At 45.7% G+C, this 27,944-nt stretch overlaps 3 protein-coding genes and 1 non-coding gene across 4 annotated transcripts; 1 reads left to right on the top strand and 3 right to left on the bottom strand.

The window, feature by feature from the left end:
- Nucleotides 1-1,423: 1,423 nt before the first annotated feature.
- Nucleotides 1,424-1,518, bottom strand: Trnay-gua (transfer RNA tyrosine (anticodon GUA)). The gene is made up of 2 exons: nt 1,482-1,518; nt 1,424-1,459 (listed from the first exon to the last, which is right to left on the bottom strand). It is a non-coding gene; the product is annotated as a tRNA-Tyr (tRNA).
- A 4,099-nt stretch (nt 1,519-5,617) lies between these two features.
- LOC135375161 (peroxynitrite isomerase THAP4-like) lies at nt 5,618-17,530 on the top strand. Its single transcript, XM_064607886.1, has 7 exons — nt 5,618-5,890; nt 6,259-6,414; nt 7,580-7,636; nt 7,755-7,829; nt 7,899-7,957; nt 9,977-10,054; nt 16,884-17,530. Exons 1-6 carry the CDS (start codon nt 5,690-5,692, stop codon nt 9,978-9,980), a joined length of 552 nt encoding a protein of 183 aa, XP_064463956.1. The 5' UTR covers nt 5,618-5,689; the 3' UTR covers nt 9,981-10,054; nt 16,884-17,530.
- LOC135375108 (uncharacterized protein K02A2.6-like) lies at nt 11,308-15,462 on the bottom strand. Its single transcript, XM_064607819.1, has one exon. It carries the CDS (start codon nt 15,460-15,462, stop codon nt 11,308-11,310), a length of 4,155 nt encoding a protein of 1,384 aa, XP_064463889.1.
- A 1,730-nt stretch (nt 17,531-19,260) lies between the features above and the next one.
- Nucleotides 19,261-24,421, bottom strand: LOC135375162 (uncharacterized). Its single transcript, XM_064607887.1, has 6 exons — nt 24,159-24,421; nt 23,762-23,884; nt 22,945-23,075; nt 22,811-22,845; nt 20,136-20,272; nt 19,261-19,594 (listed from the first exon to the last, which is right to left on the bottom strand). The coding sequence occupies exons 2-6, from the start codon at nt 23,882-23,884 to the stop codon at nt 19,502-19,504; spliced, it is 519 nt and encodes a 172-aa protein (XP_064463957.1). The 5' UTR covers nt 24,159-24,421; the 3' UTR covers nt 19,261-19,501.
- Between the last annotated feature and the right edge of the window lie 3,523 nt (nt 24,422-27,944).

Raw genomic sequence — 27,944 nt, forward strand, 5'->3', positions numbered from 1 at the left:
GAACGCAACGTCATCTGCATACGCCACAGCTTTAACTTCAACACCACCCAGCTGAAAGCCGTGAACGTCATACTGACAGATTACGTGCCTACACAACGGTTCTAAGTACAAATCGAAAAGTAAAGGCGATAAAGGACAACCTTGCCGGACCGAAGCTCCAAGCGCAATCGGGGTGGCAATGAATCTATTCACCACAAGGCTCGTTGCAACTAGTTTGTAGCACAACTGATGCGATTTACAAACCTATCTCCCATGTTGACATGACGCAGCAAGGCGAACAGGTATGTATGACAAACTCTATCGAAAGCTTTCGAAAGATCCAACTGTAGCATCGCCACATGCCCACCCTCATATCTGCACCAGTCCAACACCGTACGAACTAGATGTATATTGGTTTGTATTCTTCTATTCTTGATGGCACACGTTTGATGTTCCCCTACTAGATGGGGCAACACAAATTGCAGACGTGCAGCAAGCACTTTAGCGAAAATTTTGTAGTCCACATTGCAGAGGGTAATAGGCCTATAGTCAGTCACTTTCGGAGTGGACCCCTCAGCTATTTTCTTCGGGATTAATACAGTGTGCGACCTCCGAAAACTGAGAGAAAAAATGCCCTTTTCCTCCGCTTCTGCATAAAGATTAAGTAAAACAGGCGTGAGCAGCTCTACGTACTTCTTGTAGAACTCTGCTCCCAAGCCATCCGGCCCGGGAGTTCGGTTGAAAGCTAACTCTTTGATTGCACACTGTATTTCTGTTGCTGCAATGTCTGACCCTAACATTTCTTTCTCCTCCTCACTTAGCTTGGGCATGGTTGCAATGTACCTATTTATCAAACTCTCATCGACTTTTCGTGCTGTTTGTCCAAACAAACTCTTATAGTAATCGACGAATATCTCCCTCACTTTCTCAGAGTCACCCACTACTTTACCCCCGTGCTCTAAACTTTCAATGCGCCTACTACGCGTCTGCTTCCTCTCTGTTGCCAAATAGCTTTTGTTTGGCGTTTCATCCGGCAAATATCTCTTTGTTCGACATCTAACCCTTGCGCCTTCATACCTATGTTCGCTGAAAAGGCCGAGCCGGAGCTCGATTTCCTTTATATCGTCAAAACACGTGCCTGGGTTTTTCGCCTCAAGCTGTACCAGACTGCGATGAGCTTCTTTCAATTTGGTTTCTTCACACATTTCTTGATAAGCTATTATATTACTCCTCTCAATCGCGTAACCTCTAACCTCCTGCTTGAAGATTTCCCACTTTTCGGCCCAGCCTAAGGGACTCTCGGCAAGACATGCAAGCTTTCGTCGTATGTGTATGCTACCGACGGAACTACTTCGCTATTTAACCTACAACACGCGACAAATGAAAATAACCTCCCCACTCACGTGCCCCGCAAATAACATCCGTCTAAAAACAAAAGCGACTATCCGTCGAGCCGGATTCGAACCAGCGACCTATGGATGACTTTGAGGTGAATTAACCATCTACAGTCCACCGCTCTACCAACTGAGCTACCGACGGATTTTTTTCCCCACCTTTTATTAACAAAACACACAAATACAGGTACGTCACACGGTTGCAACGCAACAAAGCAACGCAGCAAACGCAACAAAGAGAAACCTGAATATCTTTTGAATTTGTACATAACAATTTTATAAGTACGTAAGGGCATCAGACAATGTTTCTAACCAATCTGAGTCTCATGACGAGTTGTTTTACAAAGAGGTGCTGTAGCCGAGGCCTCCATCACGAAGTTTTCGAAAAAGATAGTCGGGACGCATCCTCTCAAATGTAGAGCACCAGATTGTGGTGGCAAAAATCCTGTGACAGGCGTGCACTACTTTGCGCGTGCATTGCAAGACTTGCAAAAGGTAAACCAGTTTAGCGGCTAGAAACACGTTGCATACTGTCGCTCGCTGAAAAATTGAAAGGTCTTTCTTCCTCCAGATGAAAGCGTGTTTCCTTATGTTGTCGAGCCTCTGGGAGCACATTCTACTCGGGTTCCTGGTTTCTTGCAACGGGGCACCAAGATAACGAGGGTTTTGTTCCTGCCACGGAATTCCGCAAAAAGCTTCAGGTGTTGTCGCCCAGTGGCCGCACCAAACGCCTAAGGACTTCTCTTTGTTTACACGCGCTCCAGAGGCTTGGCCAAACAAATCAACTTGTTCCATGACATTCACTACGCTAGGTTTGTCCTTGACAAGGAATGCAAGATCATCAGCATATGCGGCCACCTTGATCACAGTACCGGCCAGTTCGAACCCGTGGATATCATTCAGACGGATGACTCGCCGACACAGCAGCTCCAGGTACAAGTCAAAGAGCAGTGGTGACAGGGGGCAGCCCTGTCGAACCGAGGATCGGAGCATTATCGGTGCGGCAAGAGTGTTGTTAATGATGAGGCTCGTGGCAACTTGCTCGTAACAAAGCTTGATGCGGCCGACAAAGCGAGCTCCCACGTTGACGTATTCCAGCAACGCAAACAAATATGTGTGACATACGCGGTCAAAAGCCTTAGAAAGGTCCAGCTGCAACATGGCCACATGGTCCCCCTCGTACCGACACCAATCCAGAATGGTACGCACCACATGGATATTCGTTAGTGTAGTCCTACCCCTTATTCCGCACGTTTGGTGATCACCTATCAATTGAGGTAACACAAGTTGTAGTCGAGCAGCCGTAACTTTGGCGTATATTTTATAATCGACATTGCATTGCACTACTCTCTTCTTTACCCTACAACACGCGACAAATGAAAACAACTTCTCTACTCACGTGCCCCGCAAACGATTTCCCTCTAAAAACAAAAGCGACACACGACCTACAGCTATACTAGAGACCTGGACATCACCATCGCTCCCAGCACCGGGGTAGTAGTTCTCGCAACCGCAGCCGCGCTATGGGATTTGGCGCTAGCTAGCAATATTTGTTACCAACGATGAAGAGGTACGAAAGAGGGTAGAGCGTGCTTAGCAACAGCACGGTCCTCAGAGAGCGTATCAAAGGACCGTGGCAACAGCCTAGTAGTCCTGTGTAGCAGACGAACGACGGTGGCAATGATGATAATAGTGCGCATGTCATTTCCTCTCCCTAATAATTATATGTGGCGCTTGCAGCCGCCACTAGCCTAACTAACCCATGACCCGGCTCTCCCATAGGCGGTCTAGTATTGAGTAGGTCGAGTGGACCTCACACCCGAGAAACGTCATCATGACGTTTGTAGACAGATCGAAACCGAAACAAACCGAAAGGGGAGGGATGGGTTCCATGAATGGGCACTTGTTGTTTTTGAAAGAAAAGTAGGACCGAAGGTCGCGTCCCTTTCAGGGACCATCGTAATATCCTCAAGACCGTGGTTTGCAGGTGCAACCTTGTTCACCCCTATTTTCGTGCGCGGTTCAACTCTACCGAATAAATCTCTACCCGAGAAACGTCATCATGACGTTGGTAGACACACCGAAACCAAAACAGATCGGAAGGCGAGAGCTGGGTTCCTGGAATGGGCAATTGTACGCTGCCTCCTATTGAAAGAAAAGTAGGACCGAAGGTCGCGTCCTTTTCAGAGACCATCGTAATCCCCTCAAGACCGTGGCTTTCGGGCGCGACCTTGTTCGCCACTAGCGTTGAACCTAGTTCAACTCTACCAAACTCGTGGCGCTGTCGAACATCATGACGTCATTTGGTTACAAACAGGTAGACGTCTACCTGTTTGTAACCAAATGACGTCATGATGTTATGTTCATGGTTACTTTTATGTGTTACTTTTGACATTATGTAATTTATCATGTAATTTAATTACATTTGGGCAGTAATTTTAATGACATTACTCATTACGTTTTAAAAAAGAATCGAGTGTGTGTTCTGTGTTGGCACTTGGCAGAAAGTGAGTTGCCGACGGACAAGTTAAAGGAATTCAACGCCCACTATAAACGGTGACGCATTCAATCGGCACAGAATAAAATATGTCTTGTTTTTGCAGCGTAGTGTAGTCTGACAATGAATTTCCACATCCTCAATATCGTTATGATTAAACTCACAGTAATGAGTTTGTAGTTACTTTTTGTAGTAATTGTAATGTAATTTCATTACATTTCAATTGCAGTAATGACTAATGTAATGTAATTAAATTCTAACTGGAGTAATGAGTAATGTAATTTACCCAAGTATGGCTATTGAGCAAACCAGGCAAACACGCTTACAACATGAAAGCAAAAGGAACGACGCAGTTTATTACAGAGCACGTTAGGCAGCCTCAGTCTATCACGTTTTCTTGTGCCTTACTTGCGAGTTCCTTTACTAGAAAATGAACATAAAATTCTATTATTTTGTTCGTCAATGACGTGGCGTAATCGGTACAGCCAACACTGGTCAGCTTCGTCATTTGGAGTAAGGATACAAAGTCCATGAGGCCCTCGCCCCCCACTTGCCTCGAATTTTAAAATGTTAGCATGTTGCTTTTGAGAAAGAAACCTTCTGAATTCGGTTTTGCTCCTGCAAACTATATCAATAGTTCGTTCACTCCAAATTTAATGAGCAGGTTTCTTCTGGCGGCTACACCTTCTGAAGTTGCGTTTTACTCCTGGAAACTCTCAATATTTTGTTGACTACGAATTTTTTAAAAAATACTCATGTTTCTTTTAAAAACGAAACCGTCCGAATTCGCGTTTTGCTCACGCAAACTATATCGTTTAGTCACTCGTAATTTAAACGTTGAACATATTTCCGTAGGAAACAAAAGCCTTCTAATTCTTGTTTTTCGCATTCAGTTCGACAATCGCGTTTCGTTCGTTATTGATAGTTACCTCTAGGGGAAACAACAACTACAAGAGAGAAATATGATCATGGAAAATAAAATATGAAGTTCATGAAGTATGAAATACAGGAGTCTATAAAGCTGGCATTTCTGAGGAGGAATTACTGGCCCGTAATTGTCACAAGCCCGTGTTACTGTGACAGTATCATAGGTTACTTATAGCTTGACAGCGTATGCGGCTGCCCTGAATAGTATTAACCACACGCACAGCGCACAACAATCCACGAAAAATCTTGTTCTGCTTTGTTCGTTCAAGCAAAACAGAAGTCCCCATCCGTTTTTTCGGAACCGCGGCAACCCCTCTTTTTATGTCATCGTTTTTCTTCTTTTTCTTTTTCTAAGCTATTTCAAAAATATCTACTGTTCAAGTAAAAAATAAAGATATTTGATTAGATTGATAACAAAACGGGGAGCAGTGCCTTCTACATTTTTGCAGCAAGCGCGTTTGGACTCTGTCCAACTTACTATTGATAGCTGAAACTATCGACAGTTTCGAACAAAACTATCGATAGTCAAGTGAGTAGTCATCTCAACCATCGATAGTGTTTGGATGGCTATCGCCCACCACTAGAAGGAACGTCCCATATCAATATCAACAATACGCAGCGCGCAGCAGCAAACAACGAGAAAACAATCGAACTGCCGACAACAGCGCCACAGCGGCCATCTCGCCCGAGCATGAACGAGGGGAATGTCTCTTCTCCCTTCGGAGATCTGACGTTGATTCCACCTCCCCTTCTAGTCACCATAGCTTTATGCCATGCTTTATGCCTTCGGTGTCTAGTGGTCTAGCCAGTCTAGCGACAACCCGTTCCGGAGTTCCGGAGTCTGGTTGGTCCGGTCGGTCGGTACCCGCCATTTTGTTCCTTTGACGGTTGGATGGTCACTTCTGAAACGTTAATTTCGACCGGGATTCCCAAGGAGATGGGGTGCTGCAGTGCTGTGGCCTGTGCTAATTCGGATCGTAAAGGCTTCCGTATGTTTCGCTTTCCATCTGACTCGCACAGACGACGCCTGTGGTTAGCAAAGACGAAGCGAGGTGGAGACTGGGAACCAACAGTCAAAAGCCAACTTTGTGAGGTGAGTTGTCTCTGTCGTCACGCTAAGTAATTGCGTGCTCGTCAGCATAGAAACAACAGAACCACAAATATGGTTTGAGAGAGGATCTAGCTATGAAAACGAAAGTGGGTTTCACCAAAGTGCTTGCAAGGTGATGAAGCCGACTTACAGAATGACGACGTCTGCCCAAAGGAATGCCGGAACTTCACATGCATTAGGAGCGGGAATGCCCCACACAACTAAGTGGGGCAGGTTTGAACCCTCACGCCCCCCGTAGATACCTGTCTGCTTGTTTGAGACATTACTATGCAGGCTCTTCTGACAGTAATGTTTAAGTGGTAACAGTTGCATTGTTTGTGTATGCATGTAAGTAATTTGCACCTTTCCAGGCGCACTTTGAGGACAGCCAGTTCGAACAGCATCGAGCAGATGGCTGGAAGAAACTTAAGCCAAACGCTGTCCCCACGCTGTTCACCCACACAAAGGCTAAAGCCAAAAGGAGGCCCCAAAAGAAGAAAAAATCACCACCTAGTGCAAATGTCCATGTGAGCACGACTTTTGCATGTTTTGTTTAGACATTGTAGATATCCAACAGTCATACGTGTAAGTGAGAATATATCCATTATATTCCACTGCACTCTGTCAACGTATTGGAGAAGGGACCGGGGCACAGCACCCTTCCTGGAATGGAACGTTAAAGGGGCCCGAAACAGCTCTCCGACCATTTTCCAATTACGACACCCCGTGAAAGAACCTGGTTCACAATATCCAAACGTGTAGTTCCTTTGCTTGTAGCCTGCATATTTACCAATAAGCAAGGCCATTCAAAGGGCATAATCCACGTGCGACTCTCCTTCCTTCTCCGAGAGCACCTACGTCACACGTCTCGCACACGTAGCCAAGCTGCTTTCCAGTCACTGGAGATTGGGGGGGAGATATCGGACTTCTAGCCAATGACGGGCCTCGCTGAGAGAGAAGCTGCGGCGTGCGGGGAGAACTGGTTGTGGGAACATCGCTGTGACCGCGCGGAGCACTACACCGCTTAAGATATAACGTGCACATGAAATGAACGATACTTCCGGTACTGTTTGAACTGGCTATCTCGTGCATTTCAGATGGAGAGATGTTTAGAGTTTACCTCACTTCCCGATATTACAATTTATTTATTTGTTTATTTATTTCGAATACTGTTAGTCCCAAGTGGGACCGTTACAGGGGGGTTCCACACTACCACAATCACCAATCATAACACTAATCATAAACAAAAGAACTAACAAACCAAATAATCTCATCGAGGAACCACAATACATAATAGCGCTAACATTAGCATAACATTATATTAAATCAGTATTGCTCAGGGCTTCAATGAAGGTAGATTCATTTTGCACAGATATTATATGTTCAGGTAATGCATTCCAGATTGTGATTGTGTGTGAGAAACATGAATACAATATGAAATACAATAGACCAATGAATAAGCATCTCGTATTTCGACTGGTTGACGGAGCATGACGTCGAAGTAACATCTGGCCGTAGTCGGCAGGGCACAGAGTTGGAAAGAGTGCAGTGGCTTAAAAACATTGTTTACTTTTTTGGTGCCAATAATGTTTGGAAAACGTTTACCGCTGGGAGCGTAGGACAATGCATTACCAAAAAGAGCATGTGGTATGCCTGTTTAGTGCTCCTTTAATGTGATCCCTCCACATGCAGGACGTGTTGCTGCCGGAAGGAGCACCACACAAGGATGTACTGGGGCTAGAATACCAAGTAACTTTCTACCTTTTTCCTAACTGTTACGCAAAATTTTGGAGTGTGTACGATTCCGTATTTTTTGTAGCCATTCGTACGATGTTGCTCAATTTGTTCTAATGTGCCTTCTCTGTAGCCTTCTGATGCTGCTTTAATTGCATCACTAACACGAGAGAGTTCACCTGGTTTCCCTACAGTGCTGGATTCCCAGGCAGGTATTGTTTCATGCATCCATATGCGTTGTTTTGGGCAATTTTTTCTAGGTACGTGTCTCCCACAGAATGAAGCAAAGACCACGTGGAGCCTGGCACCAGCAGACCCAGCACCTGCCTGCCGCAGGTGCGTCTCAAGGGTCCAGTAACGAACAATATACTGCAAATGAATTTTTTGGCATAGCCACTTTTTGGCGGATGTTCAAATTGTCCACCTGAACATGTACGAGGGTGGTTCCATAAGTTTCCGGCCCGACCAACTTTTAATAGTCATAGAGACGAAACAAGTGTATCACCTTTCGACATCGTCACCCTTAACTTCGATGCACTTTTGACACCTTTCAACCAGCATTCTTATACCCTTGAAAAAATAGTCCGAAATTTTGTCCGCAAAATGCTGGAAAACTGCCTCTTGCACCTCAATATCGTTTTGAAATCTCCGTCCTCTGAGATCCCTCTTGAAGTTTGAGAACAGGAAGTAGTCACTCGGTGCCAAGTCTGGACTGTAGGGTGGGTGGTGGATTTCTTCGAAGCCGCACTCCTTCAGTGCAGCCTTGGCAACGGAAGCCGCATGGACAGGGGCATTGTCCTGGCGCAACCGGACACCTCGACTCAACCTGCCTCGCCTCTTTTCATTGATGGCATCTCGCAGTCGGTGCAGGAGTGAAGCATAATAAGTCGCATTCACTGTGGTGTTCCTCTCTTTGAAGTCGAGGAGGAGGATCCCGTGACAATCCCCAAATATTGTTGCCATGATCTTCTTTGTGGATTGTGTGATCTTCGCTTTTCTTAGCGGTGCTTCTCCTTGTTTGCGCCATTCCATCAACTCCTTTTTCGAAAGGGGATCATAGTAGAGCACCATAGTCTCATCCCCTGTGACAATTGACTTCAATGTTTCTTCTTCGTTCTCTGGACAGAGCTCCAAAAACTCTGGCACAGACGACGCGCTGTTGCTTTTGAACTGACGAGAGAAGTTGTGGCACCCACCTCGCACTGACCTTTTTCATGTGAAGGCCCTTGCCGATGATGCGAAAAACGGTTGTTTTGGAAAGCCCCAGCCTTTCTGAGATTTCCGTCACCTTCAGACGCCTGTCGCTCAGCACTTCCTCCTCCACAAGAGACAAATTTTCTTTTGTCACCACTTCCACTGGACGACCATCGCGTGGATCATCTTCAATGGACTCTCGCCCCAGTCGAAACTGCTTAGCCCAGTCTTTTACCGTTGTGTACGACGGAGAGGCTTCCCTGTACACGTTGTCTAGTCGCGCTTTGATTTCTTTATGCGAAAGTCCCTCTTTTGTCAAGAATTTTATCACAGCGCGGTACTCGATTTTTTCCATTTTAACTGAAGAGTGCACCCTGGCTGTTTGAAATGCCGCGCTCCAACCGACAAAAGCATGGAGACGGTTGAGGGTGGTGCTCCGGCCCTCCAACAGATGGCGCCACACGTCCTTAATTGCATTTTCAAATTCGCGCGCATTTTCTACCTCGGGCCGGAAACTTATGGAACCACCCTCGTATTTGCGAGTACCTGATCGGTGAGGCCCTTCTTCTTGCAAAGTGCCTCCAAGTTATATCTGCCAAGACAGCAATGTCAAAAGGGAGCCAAACCTTTGTGGAAAATTGTTGTTCGAGACATATTCACGAGCTGGTACGCCATGCGTGGAAAATCAATGATGGGCAATGGTTGTTCGGCTGCTAGCATGAAGGTGGACTTCTGGGCCCCTCTTGTGTGGTTAAGAGGCTTTTGAAGAAGTCTAAGCACAAATACATATACGATTCGATCTGGGTACACCCAGGCAGGGCTTGTTCTGGCTCACGGGGCATGAGTTTCGGGACAAACAAAGATGCCTCAGCAGCCTATTATGGAATTAGGGCCACTTTATTTGTGAGTACAATTTTTCAGAATGTAATTAGTATGTCGTTGTCGGAAAATTCACCAAAAATTAATGTAGTGTGAGTGTAGGTATATCTCTCAGCACACATAGCACCCCTAGAGTATCTACAGGAGCCATCTGATGACCACGGTGTATCATCAAACAGTTTTAATACGCTGAGTCGTGCTGACAAACATCTACTTGTGTCATTGACGTGCATTAAGACGTCCTGTAAGAAATGTTTGTTCCCATAACACGTCTTTGCACAGGTGACTCTCCTGAACTATCTGCACACGCACTCCGGGGATCTGAACTGCTTGTGAAGAAAGGCTTTAGCTGTTTTTCCGGTAAGATTCTCATGTGGCATCTGTGCATTATTGGACTACGCCAACTTTAGTAACGTTGTTTTAAGTAGAGATAGCACGAATCAAGAATTTTCCCGAATCTGAACCCAAATCGAAAGGAAGGTTCTGGGAATCCACGAATCTCGAATCTTTCTAATCCTTTCTTTAAAAAAACAGCGTAGAAAGCCAGGGGAAGAAAATACTTCTACTGAAAAGTGTTTTCGAGCAGAAATTGACATATTTGTTTAACGAAAAACTAATCGAATAATAGTTCACTTTCAGGAAAAAACATACCCATGTGTACTTCTTAGATGTAATTTAACGTGCTGTTCATCGACTACGGGAGTACGTAGACTTTCGAGTCCGAATTCTTCCACAAAACTAACTAACTAAATCACAAGCAAATCGTGTAACTTTTAAACTTGTAACGTAAGAATTCCAGCCTGAACTCTTAACAGTCCGGTGCAACGTAAACAAATAAACGAGAAAACACAGCTGAAGGTTATAAATTAATGCCGACGGACACCAGAGGCACCAAATTTCGGCTGGATTCAGAAGATTGATTTGTTTCACCGTTTTTATTCACTGGGACTTGGATTCCCAAATCTCGAAACCGTGCCCTGGTTTTCGGCTGCAGCAAATTCAAAATTCTGCGGCACCGACCTGTAAATTCCGTGATTTTTCAATGCAAGCAGTCAACGGCTGCTTTAAATGGGAAACTTTTTGATAATGTGGTAACAAAAAAAAATAAAAATTTTTTAAGCATACAGATTCGAAGCACTGTTGTGGCTCAGCATTACATACATGTCTTGTGTGCTCCCCTGACAAAGAATGCCGTCTGTCGTCTGCAATCATTTTATACTTGCTGAAAGATCTTCCGGCGTCTACGGAGTTTATAGGAACTTTATAGGGAGGAGCTTACAATATGTGATGTTCCCGGCAGGAAGGAGGAGGCACCAGCCAAGCAGGTCCCAAACCAACAACAACCTTTATTTCAAAATCCACTGTTTATATAGCTTATGTCAAACACGCCGCCTTGCGGCATGAACTAAACAAGATAACACAAACGTGTATTAAGATAACCAGATAAGGAACGAGGAAAGCAGATGCGTGATAATAAAGATAACCTACGACACAACATCTCTTCCCCCCTTAACGTAACTGTTAGTATTTGTTAAACAAGTTAATTTAGTTAGAACCACAGAACGCAACCATAGACCGTCCCAACATTCCACACATTTTCAAAATTCCTACTTCTAATCCAAAACATAATCACGGAGATACGCTGGGGGTCGTCGCACTCTCCGAGGTCGACTTGTGTGCTGTCCCTCGGGTACAGTTCCCTGCACATTTGCATCCTCATCCCCCTCCTCAGTAGAAGTAGCTGGAGGCACTGGCTCTGGGGTCTGGACATCACTCCCCGTGTCTATGTTGGTTGGTCCTTCAGGTTCTTGAGCTGCTTGCACATCACCACACAATACATCTTGCACCCCACTGTAGATGGCAGGCGACAACAGCTCTGACGAACAGGCTGCATCCGTAGAGACAGGCCGAGAGTATAGTGCTAACTTTGATGCATTCCACACCCGACGATCCTGAAGCAGAAACGAGTTTTTCCCGCATTTCTTCAATACCTTCAATGGCCTTGAAAACCGAGGCATTGCCTTGCCTTTTTCCTTCAATTTTATGCGAACGAAATCCCCGGGATTAACCTGTGGTGACTTTGCACCTCGACGCGCGTCCGTGTATCTTTTCATATACTCTTGTCGGTCGCTCACCTTCCGACGTAGATCAACTCCGGGAGGGGTTGAAGGCACTGCTATGCCAACCACGTGCAACTTCGTCCGAGGCATTCGGCCGTGCAAGAGCACTGCTGGAGCACATCCCGTTGTAGCATGCGGCGTGCACCGAAATGCCAGCAGACCCTGCTGTACTACCTCCGTCACTGGCTTCCCTTGCAAAACTGCAAGCTGCACTTGATCTTTCAGAACACGATTAAACCGTTCTATCAATCCATTTGCCTGCGGATAATACACAGACGAAAATAAGTGCTTAATACCCTGATTCTTCAGGAATTCCTCGAATACTGCTGACGTAAATTGAGGTCCGTGGTCCGAGACTAATTCGTTAGGCAGCCCCTCACGGCAAAACACACGCTGAAGAAACCCAATGACCACCTGCGCTGTTACAGTTCCAACAAAAGCAACCTCAGGCCATCGGCTAAAATAGTCCATCAGCGAGATGGCAAATCTGCACCCTTGTGGAGCACACTGAAATGGCCCGACGATATCAATCGCCAACTTCTGCCATGGTCCTTCAGGTAATGGTACTGGTTGTAGTGGTGCCGGTGACACTCTTGCAGACTTATCTGCTGCTTGGCAAACTGCACAACTCTTTACATATTCTTCAACTTCTCGATCCATGCTGGTCCACCAATATACCTGCCTAATTCGTTGTTTGGTCCTTACCATCCCTTGGTGAGCCTGATGAGCTTGGGAAATGATCCTTCTCGACAACTGTTTTGGAACCACTAGTCTTTCACCCCTGTACACAAGACCATCAACTACGGACAGTTCCTCCCGTACCTGATAGAACGGTTCTTCCTCTGTAGACACACTCCGCTTCACTGGCCAAGACGTCCTGATGTATGTGATAACTTTCTTCAACAGGTCATCCTGCTCCGTTGCTCGCTGTACTTCTGCCTTTGTCAGACAGGTAGTTACCCATGAAACTACCTCCTCATCGAATTTTGTTTCCTCGCTGTTGGACAGAGGCAGCCTAGACAGGGCATCGGCTATGACGTTTTCATAGCCCTTCTTATGTTCGACCGTGTAGTGGTAATTCAGGAGTCTGGCTGTCCAGCGCACAATCCGCAGAGGTCGATGTCCCTGCCCTCGGGTTGACAGAAGAGTGACCAGCGCGCGATGATCAGTCCTAAGTGTAAAGTGTCTCCCCCAGAGGTAAACATGCCATCGCTCACAAGCCCAGATGCAAGCGAGCGCTTCTCGCTCACCTGTCGAATAGTTCCGTTCTGCAGTGGACAAGGTCCTCGATGCAAAAGCTACTGTGTGCAGGCTCTTCTCGTCTCGCTGCTGCAACACCGCTCCAACTCCACAGCTAGAGGCGTCCGTTGTTACAATAACTGGCAACTTAGGGTCGAAAGGACGCAGTACCCCTGCTGCTCCTAGAAGCTGTTTGACTCTCCTGAAGGCTTCGTCCGCTTCCTTATTCCACTCAAACGACGCACCTTTACGTAGAAGTCTACGCAGGGGTTCCACCACATGCGCGTAGCGAGGTACGAAGCGGGCATAATAACCAGTAAGTCCTATGAATGCACGGAGTCCTTCTTGATTTTTTTGCGCTGGGGCTTGCATGACAGCATCAATTTTCGATTGCAGAGGCCGAATTCCACCGGAAGACAACTGGTGCCCGAGGAACTGAATTTCCTGCCTGTCGAATACACACTTCCTGTTAAGGGTTAGTCCAGCCTCCGCTATTTTCTTCAAGACCCTTCGCAAATTTCTCCGGTATTCTTCCCGATCACTGCCGAACACCACAACATCGTCCAAGTACACAACGACTCCTTGGCAGTCTCGAAGAAGCTGCAACATCAGTTTCTGGAACACCGATGGTGCCGACGCTAGTCCAAAACACACACGCCGAAACCGGAACAGTCCCTCATGTGTGATAAATGTTGTCAGCGCACGACTTTCCTGACTCAGATCAACTTGATAATATGCTGACGCCAAATCCAATTTTGCAAAATAGTTCGCTCCTGATAAAGAATTCAGCAATTCCTCCACTGTAGGCAACGGGTACGCATCAGCTACTATCGCTTTGTTGGGCTCCCTCAGATCGACACAAAGTCGAATGTTACCGTCCGGCTTCTGAACCACCACAATTGGTGACACCCACGGCGATGCATCAACCCTTTCAATGATGCCTTCACTTTCGAGCTTATTCAGTTCTTTGGACACCCTGTCTCTCAACGCCAGCGGTAGCCGACGCAACTTCTGTGCTACAGGCTTGACATCAGCCTTCACATGCACTTTATGCATAAATCCTTTTGCAAAACCAATGCGTTTCTCAAACAACTGTCCGAACTCTCTTCTTAGATCTGGCGGCAAGACACTCTCATCAGTCCCATCGATACTCAAACACTGCAACGACTTGCCCTCAATGCATATGTTCAACACCCGGACGGCATCACGTCCCAGCAAGGTTGTTCCCCTTGGTACAACATAGAACAAAATCGTCCCCACTTTGTCCTTGAACACAACCTTAGCTTCGAAGCAGCCCGTAACAGATATCTTCTGATTACTGTAATTCACCAGCTTGCGCGGCGGTGGTGCTAACGGGTACTTCCGCTCGAAATTGACCTTGTACACATCTTGACGCATTAACGAAGCCGCTGACCCAGTGTCGACAGTTAATCTCATGGAGACATCTTCCACAATAACTTCGGCATACACCTCATTCGCATGTCCATCCCCAATTCTTAATACAGCGATATCCTCGTCGTTTGACTGAATTGCGTTAATAGTCTTTGAATTTCGGCAGACCTTGATAAGATGTCCAATCTTTCCACATCCTCTGCATTTCTTATCTATGGCTCTGCAATTTCCGTCATTGGCGAAATGACCAATTTTTCCACAACGATAACATGCCAATTGCTTACCGGCACGTTGTAATGTTGGTTTAGGACCCCCCGTTGGTTGTCGGTCTGCGCCCTTGGCTTCCTTTTGCGGCCATTTCCCTTTCCTTCTCTCCTGCTGCCGGTACTTGTCAACTTTTTGTACTTCACCAGACTGCTGAAACTCTTTGGCGGCCTTTATGCTCTCTTCGTACGTAGTTGCCAACGTCACCGCAGCACTCAGTGATAACCGTCCGCCTTCTATAAGTAGTCGCTCCCGTAGTCCCGGGACCACAGTGCCTTCCAGTAATTGGTCCCTGACGGCATCATCTTCAAATGTCCCATACTGACATTTCGCTGCGTGGCATCTTAGTTCTCCGACGAACGCTTGCGTTGACTCTCCAGGCTGCTGTCGTCTCGCACGAAACCGGTGGCGAAGAACGGCTACGTTCGGCGCACTTCCAAACCTCTTGTCCAGGATCTGCAACGCTTCTTCCAACACTTCACTCTGCTTGCTCTCGTCCTTGCCGCCATCTTTCCCGTCTCCCTCGCCCTCTTTCATGACAACAGTCGCCGTCTCCAAAGCCTGAAAGATCCGTTGCCCTTCTGCACCCAAACAGTGCAACAACACCGCCTTCTTCCTCGGGCCCGTGAACGTAGTGTCGGTAATGGCAGCCAAGTAGTTCAAAAACATGCTGCGCCACTGCTCCCATGGCAACTCTGGGTCCCCCGGCAATGGAAGAAACGGCGCCGGCGGCTGAAGACCAAAGAAGCTCATCCTGTGGCCGTGGCTCGTGGTTCGTACAGCACTTAAGCCCTCGTCGCCATTTTGTGATGTTCCCGGCAGGAAGGAGGAGGCACCAGCCAAGCAGATCCCATCCTCGTCGCCATTTTGTGATGTTCCCGGCAGGAAGGAGGAGGCACCAGCCAAGCAGGTCCCAAACCAACAACAACCTTTATTTCAAAATCCACTGTTTATATAGCTTATGTCAAACACGCCGCCTTGCGGCATGAACTAAACAAGATAACACAAACGTGTATTAAGATAACCAGATAAGGAACGAGGAAAGCAGATGCGTGATAATAAAGATAACCTACGACACAACACAATACATGCTTTGTGGAAGTTACATCTTTAGGAGACTCTTTTTGTTTCTGGGCTGTAGGCATTATGAAGTCTTTAAAGGCAAAGCTCCCAAACATCAAATCAAAATCCCCCACTGCCACCGCTAAACTGCAACACGGGAGGGATGCTGCCCCCTTCCTCAGACGGAGAATGCACAGTAAAGTTGGGCTAACGTTCTCTTAAGCAAAACTACAATCCGTCTGTGTTGGTCCTGCAGCATCGGAAATTTTGTAAAGCAGGCTTGATCTTACGCACTGAAGCGTAAGGTGAAGCTCCCCTTCGAGGGGTGTCGATCATATTCTGCGAATAGTTGGATATTCGGTAATCCAAATATTGGGTATTCGATTCGCAAATCAGATAGTACTTGGAGTGATTGATATTTGATTCGAATTCAAGAACTCTAATATCCGCACCCCCCCCAAAAATAATGTATTACGTGTCACACGAAGGATTCTGCAATATTTCGGGGAATTGCGGGGGAAAAAATGCGGGGCACGACGTTTCGGGGGGCAACCAAAAAAGCGGGGACTGTGGACCCACTGATCGGCGATTTCAGACGACCGTGTTTCGCAACCTGTGCCATCCATATATAGAACTTGTGGGCAAGTACAGTCTACCCTCGAAATCAGTCAACAGCCTCATATTGTCCTTCTGGAGGACCGTGTAAAGGTTTAACTAATTGAAGAGAGCTCTCGTCCCGTCTAGCAGTGTATAAAAAGCATCTACATAATATGTTTCGGCTCAACAAGGTATTGTTACAGCACAGTTTCAAAAATGCTGCTTGCGGCAAGATGGTCTCGGGGACAGGAGGAGATATAACACAGACATGATGCTTACTTATGGCCAGTGTCACACGTAACACAGACATGAAATAAGGACTTGAATGTTTTAAAAAACCTATCATATTCTCAGATGACATGTACTTTTATTGCTTTCAAATGTGTCTCCAAGTAAGGAGAACCTCTCGTGGCTCGCATGAGGGTGTTTGCAAACTGTTGAGTGTGATGCATCTCTCATTGTCTTGTTTGTTTCAACCGAGATACAGCCTGTCTAAAGTAGTGTGGTTCGTCCAGGGCGTCACATTAGCGGAGTGTACAGTCGAAGAGGCTGCAGTGATACTGCGTGGAATTTGAAGCTGCTGAGGAAAGAGCACAACGCACCGACGTCCAGACGGGCCGTGTTGCCGACCTATCATGGCTGACGTCACATTGTGACTTTTCATGTGGCAACCACAGAAGGAGGGGAAATCGCACACCTATGCGCTGCACTGTGTGGTGGGAAAACACAACGCTGTGGTTGCACGCTAACATGACCAAAGAGAGCATTTTTTTTATACGTCTTTCACTGCTCTTTTAATGTCTGCTTACTGTGTACGTGCAGCCATTGAGCTGCTTCTTGAAGTAATATATGAAATATCTGGAGCATGGTGACTGGAGAGTATTGGAGGGTCAAAAAGAGAAGATGAAACAGGACCTCAAAGCAACATTCCATGATGAGCTTTGACTGAACCCTCGAGACCGAGGCAGCAAGTGGCGAGGGGTGACGAGAAACAGAGGTCCGCTGCTACAATTCTGATGTGGAACCACTGGTTCTTCCAACATTTTGGGTGAGAAGCTGTGATACACATCATTCAGAACCTTCGGGCACAGGGTGGAAGGAATTTGCTTTGCCTCAAGAAAGCTAATGATGTTTGCAGAAAAATAAATTATCAGAAATTGTGGTTGGGTTTATTTATTGTGGGCTACACAACTAATACAAGTAATGCAACTTACTGCATCCTGCACATGGGTATAATGAAGCACAACCATTTCTGTGTCCTCGTTGTTATCACTTCCTTTAGGGATTACCGTATGTACTCGCCACTTTCCAATATAACAGATGACTGTTTACATTGGAATTGCCACAACACTTAACTGAATCCCTATGAGTGACAGTGACCACCACAAAAAAGAAGGCACTAAAATTTTACAGATATCCACCCAGTGTGTCTGCAGCCATAAGGTGCTTACAATATATCATATAGCACTGTAGTGTGCATAATTGTTTATACTGAAGTGAATAAATACATAAAGCAAATAGGAGAACAACTTTCCTCCGCTCTTGTCTGAGCATATGCGCCATCACCAAAATAATATTGCGCAAGTCTGGAGCCTGCCAATATACGCGCTCGAGTCGCAAAAGCGTATATTAGGCAATTAAAAGGAAAGTATCCAAGTCTAATATGTACACGACGGGATGCACACGGCTGTTTGTGAACGGACTGGTTCGCGAAAGCGCCTTTATAATGCAAAGTGTAGCAACACGGGAAGCTATAATAATGTGGCGTAATTTATCGTGCACATCCTTTTGTTTATATGTATTTATTTATATTGTCGTATGCCGTATATGCGTGCCGTACACCCCAATCTCACAGCATAGCAATTGAGCTCTCAAACAACAACCATCAGTTGAACAATAAACGGAGTGAGATTAATATCAACTCGCTCAGACTCGTACACAACGCTGGACCCAAAACTCTTTCGCCGCCGACGCCGCGTATCGCGGTCACGAGACCATAACCATAACAACGCCGTAGAGAGCCGCCACCGAGAGCGTCTGTCCTGTCGCCCGCAGCGCCACCACAGCCTTGCACAAAGGGGCGCTCTATTTCCCATCGCCATCCAATGCCTCCCGCTATCTCTCACCATGCTCCCGGAAGGAGCAATGACGTCATCCGCGGAATACGACAGCAGCGGCCCCTAGTGGTGAGGCGTCGCTCGTAGCGCCCTCTAGTGGTGTACCCTACACAATGGTTAATCCTTCTATTCATCGGAGATAATCCGTCTATTGGGGGCTGCATTGGAAACAACACCCAAGATTCCATACCGGGTAATCCCTTTGATCTTATCTCCTCCACCAAGCGAGAGTCATTGCTTGTATTACGCAACATGATGTAGGGAATTCGTGGTGAGGATAACCCTCCTTTTTCAAAAGAAGGAGCAGCATGCGCCCCGTGACGCGAGAGCGTCAGGGGGGGAACGACCTCTGCTGCGCACGAAAATAGGAGTGCGCAAATTATGCGAGTTTTTATTTTCACAACTTTTTTAGTGAAAAAGTGGGGATGCGCAAATTACGCGAGTAAATACGGTATGTTTAGGGCCTTGTGCTTTAGGGTTAAATCCGGTAATACCCGTTTATCTGTGCTCCGTTACTGTTTTGTGCCTCTAAACTGTGTTAATTTACAAATGAAGTCTGGTACCGAAATGCATTGGTTCCTGCTTGCACGCTCACTCGTACTCGTATGTGGTCGTACACGGGAGGATCATCACTGAGCACAAGTCCCTTGTGCTAAGATCAAGGTACGTGAACATCACCACACTGCGTATGAGTAAACATGTTCATGAAGGAGTTCATGAACATCTGAACACTTGTTGCAGGACAGGTATAAAACTACTCCAAGGGCTGCCGGACTACCTTGTTTACAGCATTTATTGCTGCACGACAGAGTTTGCTAGATAAGCTTGTTCTATACCAAACCTCAAGTTTTATGACTAATTGTCAAGTATGCTTTAATTGGAAGTATGGCACAATTTTCCCACCATGAACATGCCATTTGAGAACACATGCTGTATAGTATATTTACACTACATGTCTATAATACACACAAACATCGCTTAATTAAAAATCTACGCCAGGGTTTCTATTTCTGCTATCAGAGGTACTTTTCCAAAGTGGAGTAGACTTCTGCCGCTGATGGCCTCTTCCCTGCATCTTGGACGCTGCATTTGCGAACGATGTCACGTAGCTGCGCATGAATTGCAACAATGTTAAGAGGCGATAAAACGATGTGGTATGCTTGTATCCACATGCTGCATGCATGCATGCAGGTCAACTGGTCTCACTACTAGGACTGTTAGGCTGATTGATGTGAAGGAAAAGGCAATTGCAAGAAGGCAGGATGTCTGAATTTGACGTGAATGGCGGCTGCTACGACCTGCCTGCAAGGTGAACTGGCCGTGACGCCAAACACCGGGGGATGTTGCAGATTGGCGGGCGGTCTTTTGCCAGCAACTTGCAAAGTTTGCACGCCAGCTTGCAACCATGCACCCACGAGGTCCCGCGGGGTGTGAGCTCACGACCGCACACAATTTTTTGCTGAGAAGACTGAATGTTGATGATGTAAGCAGGTAAGGATGTAAAGCACACCCCGCTATTTTTGCGTGCACTAAATACGGTTAAAAGTCTGTGTTTATGACAGTGAGGGATCGTGAGAACTGTCTCCGGCAGGGTACTCGGAATTCGCGAAAATCGTTTCATGGTCCCTTTAAGGCAGAGGTTCAACTCACAACTTCAAGAATCTGTTCATCGAGTGAAGCTGCACTTGTTGCAGGTATTCCGGGGTCCACGAGAACAGTTGGAACTTCTACGTCATCGGAGCGAGATGCTTCCTGAATTGTTGATTCTACAGGTGATGAACATACATCTGTGGAAAAAGGCAAAGCACTTTACTGTTTATAGAGGAGTCGGGTCACGGCACAAAGGAGGTCACTTGCCGAAACTGTTTCCCAGTACAGTACAGTAGGTGCAATTTTTTGTAGTATATACATAGGGCCTGACTTTTTCAGGTTTTATTTTTGGCCAAATTCGGGGGGTAAATATCGGGTGATATTTTTCATTCGAAAATTTGTGTGTACTCGGGTTAAATCCCGGTACGGCACATTCTGTCGTCAGGAATTCGGGTGTATACGGGTGATTTTTTTTTTGTTTAATAAAAATTTGTCTTAACATGGAACTAATGTTTAGCAATGTTATCAAACTTTATTTTAATGCACGCTTATGAGCGTGCCACGCGATCCGGATGTTTTCGGGTAGATTCGGGTTAAACCCAAATTTTACAGATTTCGTTCAGGGGGGTAAATATCGGGCGGATACGGGTTTAACCCGAAAAAGTCAGGCCCCATATATACAGTACAGCACTGCATGGGCTCGGGCTTACCCAAAAACCCGAGCCCTGGGATGGGATGGGCAAAGCAGTCTTTTTGTGGGCCTGGGCTGGGATCGGGTTTTACCGTTACGGGCCCGGGGCCGGACCCGGGACCGTAAAAATGGAAGATGGGGTTTAGCCAACCCCAAACTTCTCAGACTGGTAGCCATTTGTCTCAAGTTTTGTTGGAATTTTTTGTGAGCGCTATGGTCCTCTACAAGAAAAATTAAAAATCAAGCAAAATCTCACTCTGTGCATTTTCTATGGCCTATCTCACTCAAAAGCCGCCATTTTCTTCCGTGTGCGCCTCATTTTCATTTCTCCACACACAGATGGCACCACCGTACAGAACAGGGGGATTAATGCATAATGCCATATTTATGGTCAGAATAAGCGTGTCACATCGTTGTAGGCAGCGCCGCCTGTGTGAGGTGATATGAATGTGAAGCAGAGACAAGGAAAAATGGCGGTGTTTGCGTGAGATAGGCCATTGAAAATGCATGGGGCGAGTTTTTGCTTGATTTGTAATTTTTTTTCTACATGACTATAGTCCCTACAAAAAATTACAATAAAACTTGAGATAAATGGCTATCAGTCTTCAAAGTTTGGGGCAGGCTCAACCCCGTCTTCTATTTTTACGATGCGATCGAAATGTGTAACGCTTGCTAGACTAACCCCGTAGGTATCGTCCCAGGTTCTCACTTTCTCTAAGTCTATCGAGATTAGATTCCGTGCGATTCGTGTGAGGACATTTCACGCTATCGTAAATCAGAACGTAAGAATACCGACTGATCATTATCTGGTACCTTTGCTGGTCCTTCCTCTCTAAGAAGTGCGCACGTGTTAAATATCCTTCCATTTTCCTATAGAGTTGATTGCTTTAAGTTTAGCTTTTTTTCTAAGATGTGTTGACGATTAGAATGCTCTTGAAGGTTCTGCTCCCGAGCTACCTTCTAACCAGTCCTTTCAGGCACTCCTGCAATAGTCTCTATTGAGACTGCAGTGTATATGTAAATAAAATAATGTAAAAATGTCTTTCACGTGCCAGCAGTACGTTGGCTGTCAGGCGGCCGGTCGGGAGCAATCTTGTTCAAGTGAACTGTTGCTTACGTTTCGTGTGTTCGAATTACCGGGCGTTTTTTCCCATTGAAATACAGTGAACCCTCGTTAATATGACCCCCGATAATCTGACATACGCGCTTTACGACCGTACTCCTGGGGAACAATGCAGTGAAACCTCTGCAAATCGCCCCCGTTAATATGACAATTCCGCATTATGACCAGAAGTTTCGGGAACGACCACGGTCATAGTAACGAGGGTTCACTGTACGGGACTTTGACGTGACCGTGCGAATTAAAAGATTTTGAATTAACGGGATCGCACTCTATAGCAGTAGAGGCTCGTTTTCTGCTTCTGAAATGCAACCCATCTTAATCCCACTTCGCATTTTCTGTGCTTCTTCAGGGGATGTATTACGAGGAGGATAAAGAAACAGTAAGTACAGTGTTGTTGTCTGGCAGCAGGAGCCATTACTTAAATCCAGTAGCAGCTGCCATTTTCATTTCTGTTTCCTTTTCCGGGAAGGAAGGAACATAGTTTATGTATACGTTGTTTGTTTATATGTTAACTGCAGTAAAATTCGATAGAGATTTTCGGTTCTTCACTCTAAGTTTGTCACTTCACACTGTATTTTATTTTTGATGGTGTTTCAGTATCTTTCTGGTAGCAAAGTGTCGTTTTGCTGTTGATGCCTACTCCTGTTTAAATGCGTGTTCAGTTGTTCGTTCAATTATTGTTTAATTGCCATTTAAGTCTTGCCAATTCTGTTCTAATTCCGAGACGGTGGATTTACTTTTGCTGTACAATATGCTCATGACCTGTACATTTTCTTCTATTTTCACACTCCTGCAAATGACATCTTGGTGATGTCAGCAGTATCCCTTAAATTAAATTAAATTAGAGTTACACATCCGCCCACATCTTTGAAACGCACAAAGCGAAAACAAACTGGACATATGCTGAAGTGCTAGACTGACCTGATATCACTGTTTCATCGTTCATCGTCGATGAGCTGAAAACACGGATACAACATGTCAGTCACACGTCAACTTCAGGTCCCATTACACGGCTGGTTCACAAAGTATGCTTCAATCACAGACAGCTGCTGTACCTTGGTGAATTTGTGGTGACCGACTGCACCTCGCTGCCACTTCGTTTCTTTTTGTGACTCTTTCGTTTGCTCGTCCTTTTAGGACGAAGAGGCTTCTGTGAAGCTTCCGGTACAGTTTCTGGTACTGTAACCTAGAATAAGTGCGACACGTGTACACAGCATGCTTACGTACATATACGATGTCGATCCACAAAACCAGTATACAATACGATGAGGGCATGCCATAAACCTCAAAATAAAACATTTTTTGTGTAAATGTGTTACGTGTGTAAAATAAAACATTGAGAACATTTATGCTGGGAGTTGAAGCTGCTGCAAAGGATCCATTTCAGTGAACAGTATAATGCCTCACGGTAATTTGTTATTCTCACGCTCCAGTAACATACTGAGGAACTTGCTCCTCTTCCAGGCAGCTTTCGTAACGTAACCCGCTCAAGGCACAAGTTATTCTCTCTTTGATACTCGTGTAACGATGCAATACAGAGTAAAAAGCAACGCCGAAGTCCTATATTAACTGTGATTACACTGAGGGAAGGTAAAACAGGTAGGAACACCCGCGTGGTTATTTGTAATAAAGTGTTCCTACCCGTTGCATTTTTACTCGTGTAACAACAAAATGCGAGCCAAGATTTTCTCTCTCTGTCCATAATATTTGGATTCTTATATAACCCCTTGGAGGACCGAAACAGTTCTGGAAGACAATCGTCGCACTTGCACGGTACATATGCTCAGTATGCATTGGTGGTATGAAGTATGGTCATCACCAAGTGTCTGGGTAGATACCCTATAATAAGTGTAGACATTCTCTATTTCACACCTGAACGGAACTGGAGGGGGAAGTCAACAGTTCAAGCTCCTCGGGGTTAATGGAGTCTTCTGGAGCTGCCTTATTGGGCGCAGTCAGCGCTGGAGCTTGTTGTTCCATCTCCGCAGTGCTCATCTGGAACGTTCACGATAACCTCAATGGGAGCAAATAGAGTGTCATAGCTTTGGTACTATAGGAGTGAGACTGGTGGCTTTTAAAAGTTGGTGAGCGTGTTTAAAAGTGAAATAATGCATGGAAGTGAGAGAAGACCATATACAGAGTCTAAAAATGACTTTTTATATGCATTTCATTAACACCATTTGAACCACAGAAAAACAGCGTATTATATTACTCACTGGACACCTTAATAGTGTACGTCGGAATATTTCGTGTGTTACTGATCGCTCACCTTTCCAAAGCGTGTTGTTTACTTGGGAAACAATGTAATACAAGTTCTTGTCCCAGAAACATGTCGGGTGCTTGTGTAGCTACTTTGCACAACGCATATCGTCAGAATGGAAGAATTCCTTGAAACACCACCTAGCACCAGCATGCATGTGCATTAGCTACTCATATTCAATGCCTGTCAATCAATCTACCAGCACGACCAGCACGACCAGCACCCACATTAGCTGGAATGGAAATCAGCTTTGGCTTTCTCTGGATTCCAGCGGCTTGGCGCATGGCTGTGGCTGCGCGTGGACTTTCGATGTAACTTTGGGTGTAGTTCCGTAGACGGGCTTATGCCTTTTTCTAATTAGCCGGAGTGTTCAGAAGATAAATAATGCACCGAAGTGAGAGAAGACCATATAGCGAATGTAAAAAAACAAGAATTACAAGAATTTGTGGTCTAGAAGTTATTTTATATGCATTTGAACAACCCCATCTGACGCACTTTTAGCGCTGGAGAAACACGGGAGTGCTAAGCCTAACGGATTCGAAACTTGTCATCTTGCGAAAGGTAAGGGGCTAAAGCACCTCACTTTAGTGAGGTTGGGTTAAGTTAGGTTCTACAGATTGGGGGGGGGGGGTCTGGGGGGGGCGCCGCCCCCCCCCCCCCCCCCCCCCCCCCCCCCCCCCCCCCCCCCAGGCACGCACTAGGCGGTGCGGGCGTCGAGACTGTGCCTCGGGTTAGGTCAGAAAGTCCTCATCCAAGATGGCGGATTTTCTGGAAGAAACGAGCGATAAAATTTAATTTTTGTATGTTTAGTACGTTATACGACGTTGCTTTTTGTTTCATTTCATCCGCAATTTTCTCATCTTTCTAGTAAAATCATCCGTTATTTGATGTCTACTTCCGTTTGTTTAAAAAAGCCATAAGCCCGGCTACGGAACTACATCCCCAAGGGGGTTATTTTCTTTGGTCAAACATGGCGATCGCCCCCATTGGATTACCCTCTCTCCCCTCCTCCACTACGCGCTCCGTCAAAGAAACCGCCCCCTCCCCCCCAAAACAAAGAAAGAAAAACGAGGGTCGTCCCTATGGTTGCCGCTGCGGGTACCCGCACCTGCGTTCATGCTTTTCGCGAAATAAACGCGCAAGACCGGATTCCCAGTGCCTTTTATGATAATTTGATGACCATTCTTCCAACAATTATGTATCATGCATTTGAGGTACTAAATGTAAAGTGCAAGTAAACATTCACAAATGCTTTCGTGTTTTTCTTCTTTGCGCTGCAGTAACTCGTGTGGGTGCAGATTGGGAGACCGTCTGCGGGTGCGGTGCTGGTTGAGAATAACATATACATGCGCAGGCCTCTAATAATACTCACTGTTGCCGTTGATACCGTTGCTTCAGAAAATGGTACATCTGAGAATTCTTCGGGACGTTGGCAACACAGGCTCCCCAAAAAGTTTTTTTTTTCCCGCCCCCATGTAATGCCCGTAAGGGCCCTTGGGGTAAAATAAATAAATATATAAAAAGCAAGCGTCGAGGAGGTGCGAAACCGTACTGAGGGCGAAGCTCTCGCCTTTCTGACGTACGCAGCTGCTTTTGATTTTTTTTCGACTTTTGCAATGACCAGTACGTTTCGGGTACACCTGATACTGCGTCGTCAAGGGAAGTACGAGGTTTTATCGCTTCCCTACCCGGCTGTACAAGCATGGCCACAGGCAATGCTGAATACAAGTCATTTTGTGCAACAGCGAAGCATGATCTGTTCTGCAAATTCCACCCATTAGATACCTGCGTCCTGTTTACAGTAAATGTGAACGTCTTCACTTCTCCAATCTGCATGTCATTTATTTTACTATGTTGTATCGAAAGCATCGAGGTAAAACTTCCGTACACACGTCATCTGCTGTGCATGATGTTTGCACACCAGTTTCATCGTAGCAGAAAATAACTGGTGTTGAAAACAATAAGGCTTCTCTTAGTGTTCCCTCCTTTCGAAATCGGGATTTATCTCTGCAACTGCGGCAAAATCGGTGGCAGACGTAAATTTGTGCCGATTGAGGAATATCGCCAGTGCCGCACTGTGTTTACCGGTTCATCGCTGCCGCATTTACACTCGCAGTGTCCCTTCATTATACGTTACATTATACCTAGGGCCTGACTTTTTCGGGTTTTATTTTTTTGGCCAAATTCGGGGGGTAAATATCGGGTGATATTTTTAATTTGAAAATTCGGGTGTATTCGGGTTAAATCCCGTTACGGCATATTCTGTCGTCAGGAATTCGGGTGTACTCCGGTGGTTTTTTTTTGTTTAATGAAAATTTGTCTTAACATGGAACTAATGTTTAGCAATGTTATCAAACTTTATTTCAATGCACACTTATGAGTGTGCCACGCGACCCGGATGTTTTCGGGTAGATTCGGGTTGAACCCGAATTTTACAGATTTCGTTCGGGGGGTAAATATCGGGCGGATACGGGTTTAACCCTAAAAAGTCAGGCCCTAATTATACCCTACATTATACTTTGTGGTTTTCGGCATTTACATTCAAGCAAATTCGGGGCAGCAATTCGAAGCAATAAAAAAACAACAACCTAAGATCACTTATCTCTTTGACCTAATAACAACAGATCAGGAATGTTTGGCATTCCCAATTGGTGTCAAAATCCGATCACCAACGTCCCAACCATACTCTGGTCATCGTTCTATAAGCGCTAAGTACAACAAAGCAAGTGCTCTGTCCCAAGATTGTGCCACGCTCGGTCTATGATCCATAAATGGGGCATTCCAACGGGAGTATCGCTTTTCCGTTCGAGCTATGGCAGCCGACATGACATTGAATGTTTGGATTTATGAATTTCTTTCTTTCTGTTTTTGTTTCGGAATATGCCGAATTTGAAAAAAAAAAAATCATTCGGGAGGTGTCTTTCGACATTTTTCGGAAAATGTTAAAAACCGCAAGACCTACGTCCGAGATATGCATGAACCTGTAACGGGAAGACTGGTCGAGAAAAGGCGTGCTGCTATCACCGCACTGTCCCCTCCCGGGTGTTCGAAAACATTGTCCACTTCAGAAACGTGTCCGGACTCATAAAGCCTTCCTTGGTCTACAGTTTAAAAAAAAGTATTGAAAGAGATTGAGACATTTATTTCACTAAAAAAGAAGCTTTCGGACGGAGTCCGTCCTTCATCAGGTACAGTTGTACGTAAAAAAATAGGAAAAGGAAAACCTAGGAACAACCTAAGAAAAAAATAGGAAAACCTTGCTTCTGTAGGAGGTCGGAAACCGCATCCGAGTTTGATGCTAGCTGCAGCGTTCCCCACTGTGCAACACACAACAGCTGCCAGAGCTCGGTTCTCCACAAGTGGCGCACGTTAGGGTTCGGAGCCCCGGGGTCCAGAAATCCCGGGATTTCAGCATAATTTCGTGTCCCAAAATCTTGGGCCAAAATTTGGGCAAGGCCAAATCCCGAGATTTAGAGATTACAAATTTCGGCTTTTTTGAAAACAGATATTCGGTGGTACGAGTGAAAGGGAAAGAACGGTGTCCAATCGACTTTTTGTTTCAAGCGTCCCTTCCCCGGAAAAATATCAGTCGCAATCCGAAACCGAAACCAACCCTGTCGTCCACGACACATTACGACGACTATCCTTGACTTTGCTGACCAAGAGCGAGGGAGGCTCCGCCTTAACGACGTTAGCTACTGACTCATGTGAACTACGCAAGCCATGGCGGAGAACAGCCCTCAAGTGGCATAAATCTCCCACGAAATCAGGAGTCTTTATAACAAGAAGTACAGT

The sequence above is a fragment of the Ornithodoros turicata genome, unplaced genomic scaffold (genome assembly GCF_037126465.1).
Source record: "Ornithodoros turicata isolate Travis unplaced genomic scaffold, ASM3712646v1 ctg00000829.1, whole genome shotgun sequence".
In the NCBI taxonomy this organism is placed as follows: Eukaryota; Metazoa; Arthropoda; class Arachnida; order Ixodida; family Argasidae; genus Ornithodoros; species Ornithodoros turicata.